Genomic DNA, 24,681 nt, shown 5'->3' on the forward strand with positions numbered 1-24,681 from the left:
TGTGTTACCTTTAAGGTACCTGTACTATTATACTTTTTGGATGAGGTGGGCTCAAGCCCCAAACAGCTTCAGTTGTATCTGTCTGTAATATCTCAACCTTTTCTGGCAGCTAATGACTGCATTTATATTTACTGCATCTCAACAATGAAATCAAAAAAAGTGGGATTCTATGTACAACAGAAAAATATTAGAAATTCACAATTTAAATCTGTAATATGAAGCTAACCTTGCTACATATTGCCAATCCAAACACAATGAGAGCTACTGCAAACAGAGCGATGGTCTTTAGAAGCTTTAACAACTTCCAAGGTGTGTGATCGTCTTCGATTACAGGAACCTCCCGACAGGTGTCCCACGGCCTCCTGGAACAGATGCATGAGGTTAAACCATGATAAGTAAGGCGGCTAAAACAAGCTTTAACATCATCAAACACATAAAAAAATAAAATAAATTCTTGATGAATGTTATTGCAACAACAACAGCACAATATGGTAAATAGGATTTGAAGACAATAACTTTTTCATGAGGCTAAAACAGCCTTTATTTGATTAGATAGATAGATAGATAGATAGATAGATAGATAGATAGATAGATAGATAGATAGATAGATAGATAGATAGATAGATAGATAGATAGATAGATAGATAGATAGATAGATAGATAGATAGATAGATAGATAGATAGATAGATAGATAGATAGATAGATAGATAGATAGATAGATAGATAGATAGATAGATAGATAGATAGATAGATAGATAGATAGATAGATAGATAGATAGATAGATAGATAGATAGATAGATAGATAGATAGATAGATAGATAGATAGATAGATAGATAGATAGATAGATAGATAGATAGATAGATAGATAGATAGATAGATCGATCGATCTTTGTTAATATGTTAGTTGTCATTGGTTACAAAAAGCCAGATTAACAAATTACTTACTTGAGTTCTTTGTTTTCCTCTCTGTTTTCCTCCTCCATCGTACCTCCCACTTACGGATGCTCTCTGTGTGCTCTGGTGTTTTCTCCTACATCAACCTTATAAGCCACCTGTATGACTCATGAGCTACCTTAAGCTCCACCTGCAATAAGTGCCTAGAAAACGTGTAACAGGTTAGGCAAGGTCAGGTAAGTGAATTCACAATGAGCAACGTGAATTAAGAAAAGATTGCCAAAAAATGTGTAAACCGACATTTTGAATGAAACCTGTTAAGAACACTGAACATTTGTCACAATGTAAAGAAATGTAAGCAACATATTTCTGTCTTGTTGTCTTTAGAAATAGAGACTTATAGATTTTTTTTCCCATTTTCTCAAGGAAATAACTGTTTTCAGGAAGCACTATGGTAATTTTCTGCCATTAAAGTAATATACTAAAATTGTGACTATGATTGTATTTTTATTATGTTTTACCAGGTAAGGTGTCATTAAGTTAATGTACATTCATTATCGGTTTTTAGTTTTGTGATTAGACAGTGTTGGTAAAGTGTTTCTAGAAGCAAAACTTCTCAGGAAACCATAACATACAATTTTCTGTAGCAATAATTTTCATTGACAAAATCTTCTACATCTAAACCCAAAGCCAGTGTTGGAGGCAGGATGCTACATATGAAGAGAGTCTATGTCCATGAAACCCAAAGTTTCATTATAGAGTAATAATTTCATTAACCTCACAACTAATATTACCCTGTAAACTAGATGAAGCAGATGTGATTATTGGCCTCTCAGCCAGGAAAAAATAAGCTAATGTAATGTATGCAATGAGTTTAGTTGTACACACAAGTCCAGATAAATTCTTCATTTGCTGATGCAAGAAGTAGAAAGTTGATAAAGAAGACAGACATCTGCAAAAGATTGGTTTAATAAAAATCTGAAGCTGATTATGAAAGGAGGAAGACATATTTCAAGATGAGAATCATAATTGCTTTGCTTTTGCTATTTATTAATCCTTTCATGCATAGTGGTGACTGCAGTGGACAGCTGTCTAAAAGCTTTTTCTTGTGCTTCTTGTGGATTTTCATGTTATAAATGCACACAGACCACTGAAGTGGACACTAATGTATCATAAAATACTGGCCATCAGCTGCAAATGCAAGAAATTATTTTTGTTCAATCAAATATGGCCGACAGACAAAAAAGCATGCCGACCGACCCGGTCCCTCCTTCTACTGTAGACGACTTTTGCAGGTAAAAAAAAAATTTGACATCAGATAATCCCTAAAGAACTGATGTATTTTTCAAATAACAACTTTGTATTTGGAGAAATTACAATTGATCACCTAAAAGACATAAAATAAAAAAACATTTAATTTTTTTTTAACAAAAATGTTTTTCCTACCTTTTTTATGCCTGAAGAAAATAAAAAAAAAAAGAGAATTGGAAAAAAATCTTGACACAAAGGATCATAATTCATGCATGAAAGGGTTAAAAAAAAAGGTCATTATTTGTTTTGCTTAGATTCGGTTTGTTTGTGTAGTCAGAGGCTTTGTTTTCACTTCTGCAGAAGAATAAATTTATTCGTGCTAAATCCTATTGTTCAAGTAATGACTAATAGCAAAAATATGTTTCTTATTCACTTCATGCAAATGACAAAGCTTTAAGGAAGGGAATAAAAGAATATTTCCCACATCCATTTGTCATGAGTGTCATTAATAATTGATGTTCAGTGATTTGCTTAAACCTTTCCTACTGCGATGGTGGAGTAGTTATACAAAATACAACTTCAAAAACTTTTTAAAAATATGAATTGGTTGATTCAGAAACTGCAGGATTTTCAGTCTTGTGCCAATAAGAATTTATGTTTGTTTTAATTACATTTTTTTGTCATTTGAAAATTGTTTAAAAATGTAACTTTTTTAATGGGAGGGAATAAAACAAATGTGTTTACATCCTTTTTTCATGGATGTTATTAATAATTTTTCTATATTAACATTTTAATTTGTCTATATTACTATATTAATTTGTCTATATTAAACATATAGACAAAGGCTTTTAAACATACAAATTGATAGATTTTCTTCTGCTGTGGATTTTATCTCACCCATATTGGGTCATATGTTTGTGCTACGACTGAAATTGTGGCTCTCAAAAGTGTATATGTGAAAAATAGACCAAGTAATTGTAAAAACATTCCCTCATATATTGCTAAATATATTCTATGCATTTCAACAGAAAAATAAATAAATCTGTTCAAAGGAAAATAATTTTAAAATCGGATAACGTGACTAAGTGTCCACACCCCGATACAAACCTGTCAAATCATCTTTTCTATTTTTCGTCTTCCGTTTCTTTGTCACAAGTTTGGAATTTGAATTTATGCTTGAATTTCCTTAGATGCCAAAAAAGAATTGCTCTTCATCTTCAGTTTCGTAGCTGGCACCTGAAGGTGTTGGACCAAAACCGTTTGGTATTGAATAATTCCCCCCATGATGATGAAAAACCCAAGAAAGAATTAACAACAAATGTTGTCTTGAGGCACTTTACAAAAAAAAAAATATTTAAATTCAAAATCACATAAATTACATCTAATCCTGGTTATCAAACAGTGCATTAGCTTCCGTTCATTATTCAAATTACAATGCTCACAAAATTAAAGGGAACACTAAAATAATCTCATTTAATTAAATATTGTCATTGAAAAACTTTACTATTAACATGGTGGAATTGAATGAGAAGAAAACATAAACATTATCAATGTAAATCAAAATGATTACACTATGGAGATGTGGATTTGGATTCATATTCAAAGTGAAAGTGGAAAATAACACGACAGGCTGATTCAACATCAGTGAATATAACTTAAAAATGAGGCTCAGCGTGTATGTGAGACCTCCACATGTCTGAATAATCTCCCACTAATGCCTGGGCATGCTAATAATGAGATGGAAGATGTTCGCCTGAGGGATCGCTTCACAGACCTGGATTAGAGCAGTTAGCTGCTGAACAGTCTGTGGGGAAACGTGGCGTTGGTGGATTGACAGAAACATGATGTCCCAAATATCAATTGGATTAAGGTCTGGGGAACAAGTGTCCAGTCCTTAAGATTAATGCCCTCATCATGCAGGAACTGATGAAACAGGCCTTGCTTCGTCATTAATGAGAAGGTACCTGGGGCCCACTGCACCAGCATATGGCCTTGGCGGTCAGGGCACCTCTGGGCAACACATGGGGAGCTGTGCGGCCATCCAAACATGTGTGACTCACCACCAAACCAGTCATGCTGGAGGATGTTGCAGGCAGCATAATGTTCTTCACTGTGTCACCAGACTCTGTCACGTCTGTCACATGTGCTCAGTGTGAACCTGCTTTCATCCATGCTAGGTTTTTCCTAGCAAACGCCAATCATCCTGCACGATGTTGGGCTGTCAGCACAAAACCTATATGTGGAGATTGTGCCCTCACACCACCCTTAAGGAGTCTGCTTCTGACAGTTTGAGTAGAAACATGCACATTAGTGGTCTGTATTAAGTCATTGACTTCCAGGATTCACTCCTTCTGGACAAGCATGTAGCAAAAGTGGACGCTTAACTCCAATGCGCAGGTGTTTTCTGAGTGGCAGATGTCTGTCTAATCATCAGTAATAGAATCCCACTACATAATTCATAAGAAATCCAATGGTGACATGTAAATTCCCCAGCGCTTCACTTTCACAGATGGTGGGGACTATGTCCCTCATCATGAAAGTAAGTACTAAGTTTTCACTTAGAACTTACTTTTCTAAGTGTCGCATATATGGGACAACGCTGTGACCAAAGTCTGCAATACAGTGATGTGACATTCATGAACAATGCGATTCTTCTGAACGGCTCTTTACGAAGACAGGAGTGGAGCCTCGCTGTAATGCTTGCAATGCTCGGTGTACACTGCAGTAGCTATTATTATTTTATTTTATTATATACATTGATACTTTTTTAATTAATGAAGAAATAAAACACAAGAACAGAAGAGCACACAGAGCATGCTCATTGCTCTTTTCGTCACCTGTCTTGGTAGCAGACATAGCAGCTGCCTGGCTTCATGCAGCAGGACAGAGGGTGAGAAGAGTCACGGTGCGCGCCTTGTGCTTGGTTACTTCTTGCTTGTTGCGCCTTGCACTGTGTTCATAGATGAGCTTTGTTCACCGTTGGGGCATTGTGTTAATTGCTATGTTAATGGTGCAGAGAGTTGTGGTTTCTGACATGTGCGATATGAGCAAACACCCAGGGCGTTATTTTTTTAGGTATGGCACGAGACAAGAGATGGAAGCAAGGCAGAATGAAGAAGAGTTTGAATTATATTGTTTAAATGTAGGTGTTTTTACGGGAATATGAATCTTTCAGATCAATGTAAGAAGGAATTTTGTTCATATTTCACATTTTATTGTGTCCTTTAGCACAGGGTGCTGGTATTGGGCTCGACTTGGTCTCGGGTTAGGTGGTCTTGACTACAACACTAAAACAGGCCTCCAGCTGATCATGTCTCAGATGGACCATCTGCCATGCGACTGGGAGATTGAGAAGACAGAGCAGGTCCACAAGAAAGGAACAGAAGAAATGTTCTGTCTTAGGAGCACTCTCTAAGTTAAACTCTAAGTTAAAGAAAAATAAAAAGTTGATAGGAGAGGGAGGAAATTTAGCTCTTAGCAGCATTATCTCAGTTGATGCCCTCCAACAGGAACTTATCACAGGCAAACAGAATGCTAGATCAGGTGTAGCTTCTTTAGAGAGATAAATAACTGAGAAAACAAAGTTAGCAGCTGAAATAGCAGAAAATAATGCACATTGGAGAGTAGTAGAAAAATTAAGTGAGAAAAGGGGATCAGTTTGTCCTTATGCTACAGCAGCAGCTACGGAGATAACTCTGTAGAAAGCAGAATAGCTCTAGAATGAGAATAGATAAACCAGGCAGAAACGTTTTTCTGGACTGAATTTCACTGGAACGGTGATTCATGGGCATTCTTTCTCCAGGCGTTCTCTTTTAATTGGAAAAGAAGATAAGACCAAATAAATAAGTCTCTGTAATTGTCACGAGTAAAGGCGTTTTCTCAGAAAAATACTAAAATATGTTGTCATGACGAGGAGGGGCAGCAGCTTCTGAAGAACTCCACACCTTCACAAAAACCTATTACAAATCAGCTTCTGTGTGGATTTTAGGCATGGGCCGCCCATTAAAATAAATGACACGTGACATAAGAGAAAATAAATCGGCTCATTAATGGCAGGTTTTGATTTTCCAATCAAAATTTTATCCTTCTTCACTTCCTTTTTTTAAAATCAAAACTAAAAACCCTCATGTTTAGAATTGCTTTTGAGCCAAAATAAATTAAACATTGACCAACATATTTGACATGTATGATTTTGGTGACGGCACTCATCAAAATGTAATGTTTGTTCGATTGTTGACAGTATGGTGTTTCTTTTGTAACTTTGTAATTTTGTGTTTTTTCTTATGTGAAGCACCTTGAACTGCCTTGCTGCTGACATGTGCTATACAAATAAATTTGTTTAATTGATTTTGGGAAGTTCTCATTTAAACTGAAGATCGTTCTAAACTTCTAAACAAGATTTTCCTTCTCCAGGAATGCTGGAGAGCACATTATTGAACCAGACATCCAGAACTGCCTCAAACATAAACACTTATTTAAAGTCACCCATCATTTTTAATCAGTTAATATTTCAAAAACTGTATTTAAAATGTTAAAAACTAATCTCAAATTTTTCAGACTGAACAGCAAATCTAGGCTTTAAAAAAAGCTTTTCTAAAATATTGCACTTCATGTACATCCATTTGATTACATTATTCTTAATTCAACAAGTTACTATTTTGCTAAAAAGAATATTTAATCTCATAACATGGCATCAGGGAATCCTGTCAGGTCAGTTCGAAGCGGCAAAGAGTGCAGACTGTGCAGAATTCAGATTTCATGTTTAGGCAAACTTCCTTCAAAACCGGCTGATACGCTGAATTTATCCAATTCACATGTTTAATTAAAGCATATTCAAAAAAGTGCTTTTTTATAAAAAAAATAATAATGTCTGATGTTCTATTTACTCAGAATCTGCTTAAGGATGCTTTAATCCAGTGGTTTCAACTCATGAGTTCAAAACCTGAACTCATAACATGGCATCAAGGAATCCTGTCAGGTCAGTTTGAAGCAGCGAGGAGTGCAGGTTGTGCCTTAACAGAAATCAAATTTCACGTTTAGGCAAGCTTCCTTAAAACCGGCTGATACGCTGAATTTATCTAAATTCACATGTTTAATTACAGCATATTCCAAAAAGTGCTCTTTTTTATTTAGAAAAAAAATGTCTGATGTTCTATTTGCTCAGAATCTGCTTAAGGATGCCTTAATCCAGTAATTTCAAACTCCAGTTCCGATGTCCTGCAACGTTTAGATTCAGCATGCCTGCTGTCCTTATGCTGGACAGAGCAGAGCTCTGTGGAGCTGACTGCCTCTGGTGAGGCAGTTTCACCGTACTGTAATCCAAGCATGAAGGACAGGGGACACATAAAAGTTGCAAAACTTTGGGTATTGTGACTGGAGTTTGAGACCACTGCTTTCATCTATTTTTTGCCTGATAATTCAATATTATGCCATCCATAATAAGAGAAATGATTTATATTTCTTCTCCAGAAATTCTGAAAGCCTTGCAAAAGTTTTACTGCCCTTAAACTTGTTCACATTTAGTTACATTTACTATAAATCCAGATTTGCTTAAAGGCTTCAGAGGTTTGTTAGAGAACATTAGTAAACAAACAGCATCATGAAGACCAAAGAGAACAGCAGACAAGTCAGGGAGAAAGTTGTGGAGACATTTAGAATAGAGTTAAGTTAAAAAGCAATATGCAAAGCTTAGGATAGCTCACAGAGGTTTGTTCAATACATTATCCAAACATAAAAAGAGTAGGGCACAACTGTAAACTCACCAATCCATAAATCTCCATATAAACTGACTGGACGGACAAGAAGAGCATCAAGCAGAGAAGCAATGAAGAGGGTCAGAATGAGCTGCAATGACTGACAGCTCAGGTGGGACAACCATACAAGAGCAACACTTTACAAATGTGGCGTTTATGGAAGAAAGACGAAAGTAATTATTTAAAAAGCCAAAAAGACGTCACGTTTGGAGATTATAGCAAAGACACTATGGTAAGGTGTGACCATAATAAAACACAACAAAACACACTAATTATCACCCTGAACATGACACTCCCACAGTGAAACGGGCTGCAGGTGGCTGCATCATACCGAGGGGATTCAGAGATAATGGGAGATTAAAATAAACTACACAAAGGGCAATCATGGGGGAACAAAAAAAAACAGTTACAAGCTGCAAAAAAACTTGAGACTAAGGTGGAGATTACATTCAAGCAGGGCATCTTTAAACACTCCCAGGCTGCAATCAGTCAAGACCTAAAACATAATGAGAATGTGTGGCTAGACTTTAAAATTGATGTCCACAGATGTTCTTTATCCAGTGTAACTGAGCTGGTTTATTTAGAAAGGCCATTCATTTCACTGTGTAGATGTGTAAAGCAGGCTGCACAGTGGAACAGTGGGTTGTACAGTTGGTAGCCTTGCAACACAAAGGTTCTGACCTGTGGTCTGTCTGTATGGAGTTTGCCTTGTTTACTCTAGTTTCCTACAACAATCTACAAACATGACCATTAATTTGATTTGTCTCTGCAAACTGCTAATTGGAATGACGAGTGGAGTGAGGCCACCCTGCGATCCTGCAGGAAAAGCAGGCAGACGATGGATGGATGCGTGTACAGACCTGCAGGAAGACATATCTCAGGAGCTTGCAGCTGTGGCTGCAGAAAGGTATTTCTTTAAAATATTGATTCTGGATTGCTGAATAACTCAGAAGGTTTCACGTCTTTTTATAAACCCTTTTAAAAGGTATGTTTCCTTTTCCTTCAACCTCTTGACTATGTGCTTCATGCTGATGTATCATCCAATGAAGCACCAAGACGTTAGATAACCGTACTTGCAAGTGACTCACTGCAAGTCACTGCAAATTTCTTTCTATGGAAAAGTAACACTGGAATCCACTAATCCAGTCCACATAACTGGACTTGTTTTCTGTTTAATATTGCTGTGATTTTTTTGTGTGTGTTAATCTCTATGCTATGATGGTTGGTGTAGGTTGTGAAGCAGATTGTTCAGCTGCTGCTGTTTTAAATGTACAACAGCATTTCAATTTGACACTAACACTGACGACAAGGGACCATCAGGTGACACACAGGAGCAGTAATCCACACCTTAGGTCAAACCAGGACTTCAAATACTCGACATTCTTCAAAGCAGGAACACATATGTAGGTCAGTGTGTCACGGAGATCAGGACTGGAAAACACTGGACTTGTTTCCTGTTTGCTGTTTATGATCTCTGTATTTTATTTTTATTGTTTTAATGTTTGTTTTATGCTATATTGGGTGCTATATAACTTGTGAAGCACTTTGGTAAACCGCTGTTTGAAATGTGCGTAGCACATTTAAACATTGACAAAAAGGAACCATCACACTGATGCTGCGTCTCTTGTTAGAGATTTTTGTGTTATCATTTTTACACATTTATATATCATACATTTATTCATTAATCAGTCTTATGTTAATCAGTAGTGACGTGATTTTCTTGTCTGTGTTAAACTTTTTGATTGCTGTGTTGCACCAAGTATCTGTGTTCCTGAGAACTGATTGTTCCCTCCACCCTTGGGAGAAATCGCTCTCAAGAGAAAGGGTTAGATGACCTGTGTGTGTAGAGCTTGCCATCTGCCCCTTGCTGTTATTGTTTATCTTTTACATCCTTCCTGTTCCCAAATAAAAGGCCTGCTCTAGCTGATAGAGGAAGGAACGCTCTGTAAACGGCTCGGAGGAGCAGCTCACTGAGTCTTCTCCTTTTGCAAAAGTTCGGCCATAAAATTCATATACGTTGTCTGTGGTTCTTTTATGTAGGTTCACAAAAAATACCTATCACCTTTTTCAATTCTTTCCAGGAACTCAGATACTCAGCATCTTTCTCAGACTTGAAGTTGTACAGCAATAGGTGTAGTCTGACTATGAATAAGTTCCAAAGACAATTAACATAGCAATTTTATTAAAAAGTATTAAGTTGGAAACCAACTGGTTATTAAGGATAATTAACCAAACTGCTTTCTGTTTCTGCCAATTATGAATCTATGAATACCTGCCTGGTGAGGTGTAGCGTTAAAACATAGATGGAGGAAAGAGTTTGTAACAAGCCCTACAAACACATAGAAAACCCTCATCGCTTCAAAATAAGAGAATGTACTTACAAAATACTTGAACTTCAAGTAAGAAATCCTACTGGGCTAATTCAACAAAACCAATAGGTACAAATGAAAATAATGCATTTAAAAAAGTGTAAAAATTAACAATTATGATTCTAAAATCAATAAAACAAGTAATATCCCAGTTCAGTGTGAATATGCAGAAGAACCAAGTTTTTGTTTTGAAGAATTTGGAATGAAATCAAACTAACGTTAAAACTAACCTGGAACAAACGGTGTTTGTTCAGAGAGTTGACAAAGCAAACAGAAGAAAAAATGAAAGTTCACGTGTGAACTCGCCTCACTGTGAAACTGAATGGAGTGATAGACTACCAAGATGGCAGTAAAAACACATTTATGTACTCAACATACTAGCTGTAGGTCTCATGTGAACTTTTAGAAAGCATTAATACTATAACACCATGAGGATCCCAGCTGTACATGAATATGTGTTAATACTTTGCTTTGAGAATTTTCTCTAGTCTTTTTCCCTCCCATGTCCAACAGTTCGATCAGGGATAGGTTTGATGCTTGAGCAAATATGAAAATATGTTTTAAATACTTAGATGCAATAAGTTAACTTAAGGGTTAACATAATTGTAATATGTATAGAGAAGCAAATAGTATTTACAAAACAATGAGCTTTTTATTTGGGGCAAAATTCTCAAACATTCATGAAAAAATCCAAGGAACACTTCAGATAGGACTTTCATGAGGGAATGGCATTATGACATGATGTAAAGCTCAAAAATTTACTTAATACCCCTTTAATACTTCAGTAGCTAAAACTGTGTCTAACTGGAAGGGCTTTCAGGTTCGAAGGAGGTTTCTCACACTTGCGTCATGTATTTGAAATACCGCAGAAGCCTGTTATTCAGCCATCAATTAAAGTTGATTGTGCTAATCATCTTTCCAGTGCCTAAAAGACGTAAGACACTGAGATGTGGAGACCAAAACACTGGACAACAACAACGGACTATCAGGTCACTGAGGATACCTTAGATTCTTCTCAAGAACTCAAATACTCAGCATTCTTCCCAGGTCTTTCCCAGAAGTTGTACAACAATAGGCTTAATTTGACTAATAACACTATTAAATGCCAAACACAATTAACATAGCAATTTTATCAAAAATTACCAAGTCGGTGCCACTTGGCTATTAAAAATAATGAGGTAAACAACTTTCTGTCCCTGTCATCTATGGTCTGTGAATACCAGTGAGGTGTGGCGTTGATACACAGATGGAGGAAAGAACTTGCAGCACATACATAGAAAACCCACATCTCTTCAAGATAAAATAATGTAAGTGTAAAATACTTTGAGTTAAAACTCTTAAATCAACAAAACTAATAAGTACATATGCAAATAATAAACTACAAAAAGTGTAAAAAGGAAGAAATGATAATCTAAAACCAATAAAGAAATATTCATAATTTATTGTGAATATGAACCGAGGTTTGTTTTGAAGAATTTGGAATGAAATCAAATTAACTTAAAACTAGTTAAGAAAACTGGTGTGTGTTCAGAGAACCAGTTTATAAGATCAAACAAAAGATAAAATAAAAATTGTAATGTGTGAACGCACCTCACTGTGACTGATTGAATGGAGTGAAAGACTATCAAAAAATGACATACTCAAAATGGCAAACTAAAAACAGGAGCGATGATTTTGCAGCTGTTTACCAGCAAAGAACAATTAAAATTGTAGCACTAAGTAGCAATACCTTTATAAATAGAAATGATAAAAATATAGTGCATATGGGTGATGACACAAACTAACTGTGGCTACAGCCTTCGCAATGGCAGAGATTTAGCACTAGAGCTGCGATAACATGGACGACATTCAGCATGTTTATAAATGTCGTGGCAGGCAGCAGCTTCAGGCTGTGGTTCACTTTCTGCTGAGATCGAAGCATCTAGCAGGCGTGCAGAACTGCGGCTCCAAATGCTGTCTTCTCTCAGAGTAGAGGAGGGGAAACCACTTTGTCAACACAATTAGAAAATCTTGGGGAATCTATAACTCAATGAGATTATTTTCTGAAGAGCTGACAAAAGCGAGATTAGTGCGTATTTTCATCTGGAATGAAAATACACAAACAGCAGCTCACACTGTATTTGTGATCCAAAGCTTCTTCGAAGAAGCAGTTTTTCACTCTGTATTTAAGGTCAAGAAGATCACGTGCGTGTCCTTAAACGTGAGAGTTGCTGTGGGAAAAGACAAGGAACAGGCTGCTGCTGCCAGGAGTTTTGTTGTTGCCAAGAAGTTCACACGCATGTGCAGAATCAGGTCATAAATCAGGACATAAATCTGTTCTGAATGACCAAACCACACAGCCAGAAAAAATAAATTAATTAATGATCTCATAAAGATACAAAGTTTGTGTACAGGTATCACAATGCAACAATAATGAGGTCTTAATTAGAGTTTAATTAAAATTCCTCATATGCTTTTGTGCTAATTTATTTGCATAACTCAAATATTTATCTGGAAATTCTGATGGATGCTGTGTGGACATAATAAAATGTTACAGCCACATTTCCAGTAACTATGTAAGAATTTAAAACTTGCCTAAGATCAGGTGACATTTAGCCCAAGTTTAGTTAAACTTGATTTTTTTTTTTTTTTTTTGAATTAGCAATTTTATGTACATCAAATAAAAAATATGTGCAGTAAATTTCTGTCATTTCAGAGTCACAAATTGTTGTTACAAACCACTGATGTTTAACTGAGTACGTTTTAGCTTATCAAGCCAAAAGCAAAAACAGGCGTGGAGGAAAGAACGCCAAAATCTCTGATGTTATAATTACAGCCATGTCAGAGAAAAATGTGTCCTCATGAAGAAGTTCCCTCTGTAACCCAGATTTAGACACTCCTCCCACTGACTTTGTTTGTTTTTTTGTTGTATATTCTAATAGGAACAGTTTATAAGCCACCTTTTAAATATGTGCACTTTTCTAAAATGTCACAGGTATTTAAATAAAAAAAAGAGTTTACTTGCTTCTTGTTTCTTTTTATGTCAATCAGAGTTGTGAGCATTTTTAAATAAAGTCCTTGACTAATTGAATAATAAAAATCTGTGTTGGTCTTTGACCAGTATGAAATTCTGAATGTACAGCATTGATTAAAAAAGCTTCTACACATAGCAAGGTTTTTTTTCTCCATGTGAAAAAGACATTTTAGTTCTTCCTCAGCTATAAAAAAAAATGTGCCACAGAACTGATAACTATCACCATATTAAGTAACAAAAATTGGAAAATATAACTGATCATGCTTCCTGAAACTGTGTCACATTTCTCAATGGAATCTCTTCCTGAATTAAGTCCAGAGGAATACTGGCAGGAGAGAAAGGTGGCAGGATATACGATTACTCGCCTGTGCTACTTTTCTCCTCAGTCTCTGCCACCTTTGCATCTTTTTTTGGTTTCTTCTCTTTTGTCTTTTCCTTTTTTTCATTCTCTCCATTACTGTCCTTTTCTTGTTGGACATTCAGAAAATTAACTATTTACCTCAAAAGTAATCTTAAAAAACAATTGTTCTAAAGCAGAGCTGCCACCTTCCCTGCAACTTTTACATGCATCCCTGATTCAACACGCTTGAGTCAAAAGGCAGACTTCTCTCACCAGCAGTAACTCATCTCTGCGCACACCTGCTGACGAGCCATTCATCTGATCCAGGTGTGTTGGAGAAGAAACGCATCTAAAAGTCGCATGGTGGCAGATCTGGAGCGCCACTGTTCTAAAAGATATAATCCAGCCTAGCCTGACATCTAGTGGCCAAATTGCATATTGAAAGTTGATTAAATCTATTTTTTTCGCTCAAGCTTACAGCGCAAATCCTGAGGATTTCAAATGTTAAAAATAATGAACATTTAAAATGACTGAACTAACTCATGCACAGGTAGTAATAACCACCATATTTCCCATAAAAATAAGATCAGTATGTCCCCTTAGATTCCTTCAAATAAAAAACATCAACCTTTGTCAACCAGACTTTTCTGGAATTTTTTTTCTAGATATTCTTGTTCTGCATTTATGTTTTGTTTTCTTGTCAAATAAAACACCGGCAAGAGTGCATGAATATTTTTGAATATTTTATATTTACATATTTCAACAGTTTGAAAAGAAAAAAGAAGACACTGAAATGACAACAGGAAATAAATATTGTAAACAATGTGTATGATTTCCTGGTCACACAAAGCAATGTAAAAACAACTAAAATAATTTAGTATTTGCACTTTAACAAAACAATTTTCCAGGTAATACCTGTATGTATCCAAGTAGTAATCCCAGTAGAATTCATAGGAAAAACATTCTTGATAAACTAACAACAGTAGCAAAACCTCAATTAATTTACATTCAAAATCAATTCAGCCTTCAGTTTTTACCTTCTATAAATTGCAATAAACTGAAATTAAATTAATGAAAATGGCAGATAAAAGGAATAAAATAAACATTAATAACAATGTTATTGATATTTAATTAATTGATTGAGCTGATTAAAAATAAATAACCACTGACTTCCAGGCTCAGTCTGCACATTACACAGTAACATTTGGAACAACATAAAAAACAAAAAAACACTGTCATAAATAGTTAAGAAATCACAACATTAAATAAAATACTTTATATGGAGGTCAACTTGATGGTCACACTTTGCAGCATCATTTCAAATGATCAAACATGAAATACATCAAAGTGCCAAAAGTGTTAAAAAAACAATCTTGTTTAAAACTTAAACCTCTTCAGTTCCGTCCTCAAAGTCCAACTCTGGAGAATTGTTACCGCTGTCCCTCCCGTCACTTAACTCAAACTCAGTTTCATCCTTTATGATGTTGCTCAGGTCAACAAAGGAAGAACAGCCTGAGCTTGAATCTGCGTTGGACATGGAGTCATTCTGGAAGGAGACCAAAGGAACATCAGTGGATAAAAATGCTGCAAAGCTTTTAACACATCCACCAAGTAATAAATTCATCAACAGGAAAACTGTTGTACTGGGAATATTTAAGAATTATGACAAGAACCTGGTCTTACTCACTTTGTTGATTCCAATGTAATTTAGTACTATCCTTTAAATGAAGCAACATTCATTTCTACTTATGATTGCTTTGTCATGCTTTACTTGAGCAAAACGTTTGGAGCTAGAGCAGGTAATTTTTTGCACAATTGTCAAAAGCATGCTGTGACAATACTGATCAATTTTTATTATGAATTGGCAGTTGGAGTATATATGGTGTTACAGCACAGCAGAAGTATGAGCAATATTTAGGTTTAGTTTGAGTAAAAAACAGAAACAATACCTGATTTATTGCAGCGGATTTCTGTTGTTTTGGCTCCGTTTCTAAAAATGCCACATAATGAATGATGGTGAAGACTCTAAAAGTGCAGGAGAAAAAAATATATTACATGATTCTTTTTAACTGAGTCTAGCTACGGAAATATATTTGATAAAAGCGTAATCTGATCAATGTTCACCTGTGGCACAACATCCCAATAAACTGAAGCAAAACTGAAATAGCAAAGCCCAGGATGAACATGAGGCTCATTGGCTCAATTTGGACTTTTCCACCAGTTTCGTTGAGGTTCAAGTCAACGATGTCAATCTGAATTTCAAAGACTTTGAAGACTTGAAAGACGAAGGCTGCCACCAGCCACAGGGCATTCAAGAAGAAGAATGAAAAATTGATCTGTGTTAGGAAAGACGTACAAAGGTTAGCCTAAAAGATATATATTTTCTAGCATATCTCAAACACATTACATTCCAGTCCTCCAGACTTACTTTGTTTCTAAGATCTTGCAGCTCATTTTTAGTCTTTTCTTGCTTTTCTTTGTCATTCTGCAGAGGTTCCAGGTACTTTACAATAAGTTCCTTCCAAAACTGGTCCTCATCCTGCAACAACAAATGAAGCATGGCATCGTTGATATTTAACTGGCAGGTTTCAGCGTGATGTCAGTGAGTGAATACAATCTCATAAGTATTACATACAGTTTACTGGTGGATTTATCAGCCAAATTCTGATATAGAATCACCAGATTAAAATTTTCTTTAAAACCAAGTAAATCACCTTCAACTGTTGAGATAAGTGAATAACAAGTGATGAACAATGGTGCTATTTATCATATAGAGAGCAAAACAAAGACTTCAATAAATGGCTGCAAGTATTTTTAAGAGTGAAGTCTCTATTAAGCTAAAGGACATCACCTCATCGAGAGAATCCACCTGCAGCTGAATGTCACTGGACAAACTCTCCACTTCTGCTTTCCAACCTAAGCAACAGGGCAGCGCAGAAAATTATTTAAAAAAATAATATTCTCAAGTGTTTGAGAAAAAAAACTACTAATGTATTATAATGCAGTACTATCGTATTAAAGCACTATAAAAGTAACAATTCTTGCACTTACATTGAACTGGAGAGTCAAAAATGGTTTCCTCTTCCCTAAAAGGAAAACTGAAAAAGAAAAAACAATAGTATCAGCCATTGCTTTACTACTTTGCAGTTTATTTGTTTTTCATATCTTTAAAACCTACTCTTCGTTTTGGGGGTAATCATCCACAATACTGTTCTGGGGTTGAGGTTCAAGCTGTATAGACTCTGAGATCTCCTGTCTCACGCCGTGCTGATTGTCTTCTTCTTGCTGGTTGGATTTTTTAAATTTCTTCCAGGAGCAGAGTTGTTTGAAGGTAGTTTTTGCTGCAAAGGTATAAATTAGTTTCAGTTTTTTTTGCAGAAAGATCAACTCTAGTCATTCAGAGTGGTACCAATCTACCTTTTTGTGTTTTAGTTTGCTGGATGTTGGCTGCAGTTGTTTCGGCCTCTGCAGTCGGTTTTGTTTCTCTGGTTCCCCATGAGACACTGTTCATGTTGACCATGGAGTAGATGGTGAGCAGGAGGTAGGCACTTGGGATGCAGATGATGTAGAGTAGGCCATAGAACAACAAAGGAAGTTCTTGAGGATGCAGCAGTGCAGTGACGATGTAAATGATTGACATGGCCACGATGAAAATGCTGCTGGGTGTCAGAATGGTCTTTTCCTTCATTATTGAGGCTGGCAGAAAACAACAAATACCAATGTTTAGAGTTAAAACAACAGCACCCAAATATATATTTTTAGATAGAATTGTGTACTTACCAATAATGGACATTGTCACCGCCATCATAAGGAATGCATACATGACACTCAACACTGCTGCAATAGTGATCTGAGTGTCTGCCTTCAGCTTAAAGCAAAGACCCAAGTAAATGGCAGGAGGTATCACAGCTAAGACCAGAGCAGCAGCAGAAGGTATTTCCAAAAGGAAGGACAGACTCCCTGGGTACAGCAGAAACAATATATTTTTAATTCCACAAGCTTTTTAAATGTTAATCTAGTACAAGTGTTGTACATGTTCAGAGGACATAACGACAGTTACCTGCAACCATGAGACAGATGGTGGCCGGAGCAAGGATGGCTGAAATTATGGCAAACAGCTGGTAGAACATGAATGGTTTAGAAATAGATGGATTCTTCTTGGAAACCAGGTTGGTGGAACCGAGCAGATCCACAGCGTTTGCCATTGTGGAAGGGCCCCATCGTTTCCGCTAAGTAGAAAAGCAGTAGTCATTTGTAGTGTCACTTATTTTGTTCCAAAATCTTTTATTCACCTAAATTCCATAAATTATCTAATTAATGAAATTGGTCGGAAATTTAAAAAGAACTGAGAAATAATATAATTAAGACTGATGTTTACTGGAGCATCAACCAAGTCACAGTCACAGATCCATTGTTTGGCAGAAAAGTAGTATAACAAAATATACTGCTCAAAAAAATAAAGGGAACACTTAAACAACACAATATAACTCCAAGTAAATCAAACTTCTGTGAAATCAAACTGTCCACTTAGGAAGCAACACTGATTGACAACGGGGACCCTCGTCGGGTCAATCAGTGTTGCTTCCTAAGTGGACAGTTTGATTTCACAGAAGTTTGATTTACTTGGAGTTATATTGTGTTGTTTAAGTATTCCCTTTATTTTTTTGAGCAGTGTATTTTTAGAGATCACAATGAGTTTAACATTGAGTTTGAGGTTTTGCTAACTAAACCACCAGATTACATCAGTGGTGGCCAAATTACTTAATCCCCAGGAAACCAAGGATTTAATACTTATTTCTTGTATTGCATTTGTATTTTAAAGGCAACCAAGTCAACATTAGTAGGTGATGATCATTTTGTTGGTTATCATAATCATTACATTTGGAATCATAATTCAATTAAATATGTTCTGCACTGTTTATGTACTTACCTGGTTGTACAGTTCTTTAAAGTCCTGTGGTGCGTTGGTGTAGGCATCAGATGCTGCATTGTATTCCACTCTCCAGCCTTGTTTCAGCAGAAGAGTGCACAGCCAGCGGTCCTCACCTGAAAAAAACAAAACGTATATTTAGATTCTGGAATAGTAGAGAGAAAGCTTGAAAGTCAACACAAAGATGGAGAAGGAATTTTGTCTTTATTGAATAATTAAATCTGTTCATCCATCCATTCTCAACATCCATTTATCCAAACAGCGTCTCTTGGGTCAAAAGGTCTAACAACAGTGGTCTATGGGGAACACAATGGACAGGTTGTCAGTTCATCATATGGCAAAACAGTGAACTGTGTGACCAACACATTTTAACATCAATTAACTTAACATGCATGTTTTGAGCCTTGGGAAGTAACATATGCATACAGGTAGAGAACAAGCAAAGTTCCCACAGAAAACCTCCAACTAGAACCTTTTTCCTGAGTAATCAAAGAGAAAAACATTTCTACTGTATAGTAAAAAAAACGATCTATTGTGAAATTATTAGCTGTCATTAGATCATATTATATAATTAAAAAAAACAGTTATCCCAAAAATTTGTCAGTGTTCAGTCTTGTACCTTGGTCATATTGGATGTAGTGACTGGGTTCTGTGGATTTGGTTGAGTATTTCTTCATCACGTTGTCATCCATTAGTGCCTCTGCTCTGAACAGACTGAAGCAACCAGGGCTGCACAGTACACAGCCAAAGACATGCTCAGCTGTCTTCTGCAGCCAGTGACTGACAGCGTACTCAAACTTCTGGAACCAAACAGCAGGACCTGCAGATCAAATAGACAACTGGTTTATAACCTCACCATGGCCCTTTGTCTTGTGCAAAATAGTCCTGGTTTGCTCCCAACCTGATCCAGTGGGGTGAATTCTGCCACATGCTGCACCAACACGGGGATACATTTTCAGACGATCAATGAGCAGCATCAGAGCAGCTGGTTGGAAGTCTGTGTCTCCATCCAAAGCCAAGACGTAGGTGTTGTGTTTCTCTCTCTGGAATGAATGCACAGTTTTGTTTTTTTATGCATTCAACATAGTTGTCTTTGATCACACATTGAAAGTAAAATTAGCATGCTTGCTTGTACAAATACCCAGAAAGTGTCTTCTGTCTCACCTGGAACTCTTTCCTCAGATCATTTTCATTGCACCCCTTTTGCCAGCGGCTGTGATATTTGGTCATGAGTTTCCAACCCAACAGATAGTAAAGATACATCACCTGCAGACAATAAACAGTTAAACTAAAGGTTCTTGATTAAAGTGTTGAGATGATCCATTTGCTATTACCTACCTGAGACCATCTCTTTTTGTTCCGGATTTTCTGTTTGTCTTTGAAGTGAACTACAATGTTATTCCCATGAGGCATTTCAACAACCAGTCTAGCTCCATATGGCGTCTCTATGATTGACTGATCTGGAATTTGCTGCTGTACTCCGAAGAATGTTTTATTAAGGTTCTTGAAGATGCTGATGATATAGAAAAAGGATAGCAATAAATAATTTATCTTGGAATTTTCCCATCTAAGGAGTAAAAATAATTGGCACAAGATTTATGTCATTAGGAGTGAACACTCAGTTATGAGGTGATGCTGAGTGGCGAGCCAGCCAGGAGAGTATCATTTTATATTTCGTAAGATGATACAGACTAGTGGGTAATAGAAGTTATCTCATTAACCAGAATGTCACTGAGATATATTTGAACAGCAAAGTAATAATGAAATCAAAACTTGCCTCCATTACCAGCATTTTATAATATTTGAACATGTAAGATCTACACAAATTTGCTAGAAACTCACACATTTGGTCTCAAAAATGTGTTTTCTATCCAGGGCATCGTCAGTTTTCTATTCAGCTAATGTCTTTTTTAATAGTTGTAGATCAACTTTATTTCTTGTATTGTTAACTATCTCTGACTGACTGACTTTTTCAATTTGCTAAAAATTGCAAAAACAACCGATTAAGTCATTTCTATGGGAAACATGATCATTATTCAAACCCAATGACAAACTGCTCAGGTTATACATTAGGCTATCTGTAAGCATGGTTCTTACCCATAAACCTCTGTGATTATCTGTACAAGGTCCTTTGCATATGTGTTCAGCTGACGATTCTGATTTCCTTTGGCATTTTCAAAGGCGTCATCAAAGTAGATATGGGCTTCAAAGGTGAAATCATCAAACTTAGGTTCTGTCTTTGGTCTGTACTTGTCCAGTCTTGATGAGACAAATGCAAAGTGTGGATGAATTCATAAAAAAAAGTAAATGGAGAATTTTTAGAGAATAATACTTGGAAATTGTAACTAATCTTCATATAACATTTGTTTAAAAGAGTTTCCTTATTTTATTTATGATAAAATCATAGATATAAATTTCAGATAGTATTTGCTAAAATAACACACACTCTTAAGGTGGGCATGAGTTTAACTCACCTGAAAATTGAGACCATGATATTCATCATCTCCTCATATGTCTCATGCCACATTGTTGCACAAAGATACAACATAGCAGGGGTTGCGTTCTCCTTATTCCTTGATATGAAAATATTTGCAAATATGAGAAACTGTTTCCATTGTAATGTGATTATTACTTTAAACTGAAACTGAAATTTCTGTCTAAAAGAAAGAAGCTGGAAGATGTAGCACAACACATGCATTCAATAACTTACTGTTTCTTCTTGCGTTTTCTGGCCTCGATGTTGAAACGGGTGTTGAGGAGTAAGGACTGCTCAATAAAGGCTCCTTCATAGAGTCTCCGAACAAACAAGTCTTGTGTCTTCTGGATACGATAGATGTTAAAGTACCATATATGGATAGTAGCCAGCACAAGACCAATCCACCATGATGCTGCTGCACCTGATAGGAAAGAAACAAGAAAGAAAATCACTACTACTAAAGCAAAAACAAACTGCAGTGACCCCAATATACGTTTTTAAAATAAGATAAGACTTAACTTTATTACATTTTATTATATTTTCATCCCATACGTGAAATTACAGTTGACATAGCGGCACAAGAAATATAACAGAAATATTTTTACCTGTCAGTAAGCCGATGTCGGCTGTGTTGGACATGTCCAGGAAACAGAGAGTTTGGGCAACATCCAAAACCAGATGTGGGAACAGGTTACCACTCAGACTTTGATTTCTTACATTCACAGCTTCAGCGCAGTAACTTGTGAAGTTGATGTTTTCAGTTGTGTTCAAGCTTAACTGGTGGTCCTGATAATCCAGAATAACAGGGACGATGAACAGCACCATCACAGCCAGTGAAGCCAGGTACAAAGGCAGGATGAAGCATCGGCGGACAGCATGCATCTTACAGGCTGCCAAAGCAAACCAATGGCAGAGTGCAGAGGAGGTCAACTGGACCCCAATGATGATTTCTACAATTCTTGTTTCCCTGCTTGGAATGGAGGTCACAATGCCCCAGTCCATCTTGGCCAGAGGAACATAGGCACCAAGCACACAGGCAGTGACCACAATCCTCAGTACGCTGGACATGATGTGCAGCATGTTCTGACACTTGCTCAAGTCTTCAAACAGATTTTTGAGGGCGTTGGATTTGCTATTCACACAGATCACCCTGAAGTAATTCTCCCACCAGTTGAAAGATACCAAGATTGACCCACCAACAGCAAGACCCACCCAGATGGCTGTCTTCACATCGGCGGGGTCTTTCAAAATGTACAGGACCAGGAACAAACAGTAACCAACAACCATGAACAGGAAGGCCATGATGGAAGGCAGCAGGAAGATGTTCATCTTTTTGGCAGTGCACTGAGTGACTGCTTGCAGGAATGCAGAGAGGACAGCTACACTGTTTAGGATGGTCACATTGGTCACAATGTCCAGGTGTGGCATTGCTACAATGGTAAGCACTGCTAACCCCACAGAAACAAGGAACTCGAAGAACAAAACCTGAGGGACAAAGAAAAAGTTAAATTCAATTAAATGTCACAGAAACAAGGAAACAGATAATATTTAAGAATCAGTTACAGATCAGATGCAGCTAATAAATATTATCTTGTCTTACCAGGGCTGCAGATGATTTTCTTGGCAGCTTTGATGTTTTGTAACATGCTTTCCAGATGCTTTTCAGCAGCAGAAGAACAGTGGGTGCAATGAGAGAGCAGCCAATGCACAGCAGTGCGACGGGTTTCTGCTCAGCTTGGAGGGTCTTTGTATCTTCATGGGACAAAGTGATGAGGAGAAGGAAAGAAGCCTGGAAAATAAAAGTTCACTGGTACCACAACTGACTGCTGAGAATTTGTATTTGCTACTTTGAATCTAAACTAAACAATATGGATGTTCTGTGTTTCCTTTTATCAAAAAAAGAACCTTTTATTTAATTTGCACTTTTTGACAATAAGGCCCCCTATGACAATCAGTGACTACATTTATATTTACTGTATCTCTCTACAATGATATCAAGCAGAATAGGATTGTATGTGTAACAGAAACATATTAGAAAGTCAAATTTAAAGCTTTAAAATGAAGCTAACCTTGCTACATACTGCTAATCCAAACACAATGAGAGCTACTGCAAACAGAGCGATGGTCTTTAGAAGCTTTATCATCTTCCAAGGTGTGTGCTCGTCTTCGATTACAGGAACCTCCCGACAGGTGTCCCACGGCCTCCTGGAATAGATACATGAGGTTAAACCGTGATAAGGATGGTTTCTAAAACACGATTTTGCATCTTCTAGCAACGTAAAAACATGTTATTAATGCTTGGTGCAAGTTGTTTCAGTCAAGAGTGGCACAAGGTAGTATGTAGGTATAAGGGTTGATAACTTTTTCATGAAGAAAATTTGGTATAAATATTATTTTTCCGTTAAATTAAATCATCCTAAGAAAACAGCATTTTGTATTTCGTTGATATTCAATCGAAGACAATGAAAAGAAACAAAAACGGAAATAGATATCAGTAGGAGGTCAAATACTTTTTCACGACATTGTAGATAGACAAATATATCAATTTATATTTGTTAACATATAAATTTCTGGATCAATATTGCCTTTTGCGACTACAGACACAGCATCTATAAAGGGCAAGTTTACAAATTACTTACTTGAGCTCTCCGTTTCCCTTCATCGTTCCTCCTGCTTATGGATGCTCTCTGTGTGCTCCAGAGTGTTTTTATCTCGCTCTTTATTGACCCACCTGTATGACTCTTTAAGCTCCGCCTGCATGCCTGGAAAGTGTGTAACAGACTTAGCAAGTTCAGGTAAGTGAATTCATAATACGTGATATGAATTCGGAGAAGATTACCTCCTCCCCACGCTTTATGCCCCTCCCAAAAAAAACAAAAAACACAACGTAACAGTTTGTTTTTATAGCTCAAAAAATTACTTTTTCAGTAAACAATGGGTAATTCTCTAATAAGAATTAATTGATAAAATGTATATTTATGCTGCATCCTCATTTATGTAATAAAATGTGTGCTGGATGTTTGACATTGAAATAGTACACTAAACTGTGACTGATTGTGTTTTTCTTATGTTTTGCCAGGAGGTTCATGAAGAGATTATTTAAACAAAATTTTGAATATGGTTTTTATGATTAGACAGTATCAACACCCAATTTCTTCTGAGTCAGGAATAATGAAGGTAATATAACGTATACAATTAGTTTAGCTGTATACACAAGTCCAGATAATTTCTTCCTTTGTTATGGGTAATAATGAAGCAGCAGGTAGAAAATTGATGTCAGTCTATAAATATTTTTTAATACCAAAGTAATTACACAAGGAGGAAGAAAAATTGACAAACAAAAATGCCCTGCTTTTGGTGTGTATTTATTCAATTTAAAACTGTCATTATTCGCTTTGGCTGGATTAGAAGAGAGGAGAAGTGTGATGCTTCCTGTAAAGCACACCAGCCTGCTTACCGTCTTTGCGTATCAGATGTTTTCTTTTGTAGGCAACAATATGCTGGCTGACGAAACATAAAACACATAAAGAGCTTTGGGTTTGTTTCTGTAATCAGAGATTTTGGCTTTTATTTCTACAAAAGAACTGGTTCAAAACCTTCTGGTATTTGGTACCTTATCTAATTCCAGCCATCATGATGGAAACTCAAAAAC

General features: G+C 36.5%; 1 protein-coding gene across 2 annotated transcripts; it reads right to left on the reverse strand.

The window, feature by feature from the left end:
• Positions 1–14,401: 14,401 nt before the first annotated feature.
• Positions 14,402–23,880, reverse strand: LOC103472864 (chitin synthase chs-2-like). Of its 2 annotated transcripts, XM_081612933.1 has the most exons (22): positions 23,669–23,880; positions 23,099–23,234; positions 22,630–22,818; positions 21,635–22,514; positions 21,264–21,450; positions 21,028–21,126; positions 20,651–20,812; positions 19,892–20,066; positions 19,718–19,819; positions 19,455–19,596; positions 19,173–19,373; positions 18,554–18,669; positions 17,684–17,852; positions 17,404–17,583; positions 17,041–17,319; positions 16,802–16,964; positions 16,675–16,721; positions 16,475–16,539; positions 16,052–16,162; positions 15,748–15,959; positions 15,573–15,648; positions 14,402–15,169 (listed from the first exon to the last, which is right to left on the reverse strand). In XM_081612933.1, the coding sequence occupies exons 1-22, from the start codon at positions 23,689–23,691 to the stop codon at positions 15,008–15,010; spliced, it is 3,876 nt and encodes a 1,291-aa protein (XP_081469059.1). In that variant the 5' UTR covers positions 23,692–23,880; the 3' UTR covers positions 14,402–15,007. The 2 variants fall into 2 exon arrangements, with proteins under 2 accessions (XP_081469059.1, XP_081469058.1); XM_081612932.1 differs by having other exon boundaries at positions 17,041–17,583.
• Positions 23,881–24,681: the final 801 nt, after the last annotated feature.

The sequence above is a fragment of the Poecilia reticulata genome, chromosome 11, assembly GCF_904066995.2.
Source record: "Poecilia reticulata chromosome 11, P_reticulata-male-v2, whole genome shotgun sequence".
Classification (NCBI taxonomy): domain Eukaryota; kingdom Metazoa; phylum Chordata; class Actinopteri; order Cyprinodontiformes; family Poeciliidae; genus Poecilia; species Poecilia reticulata.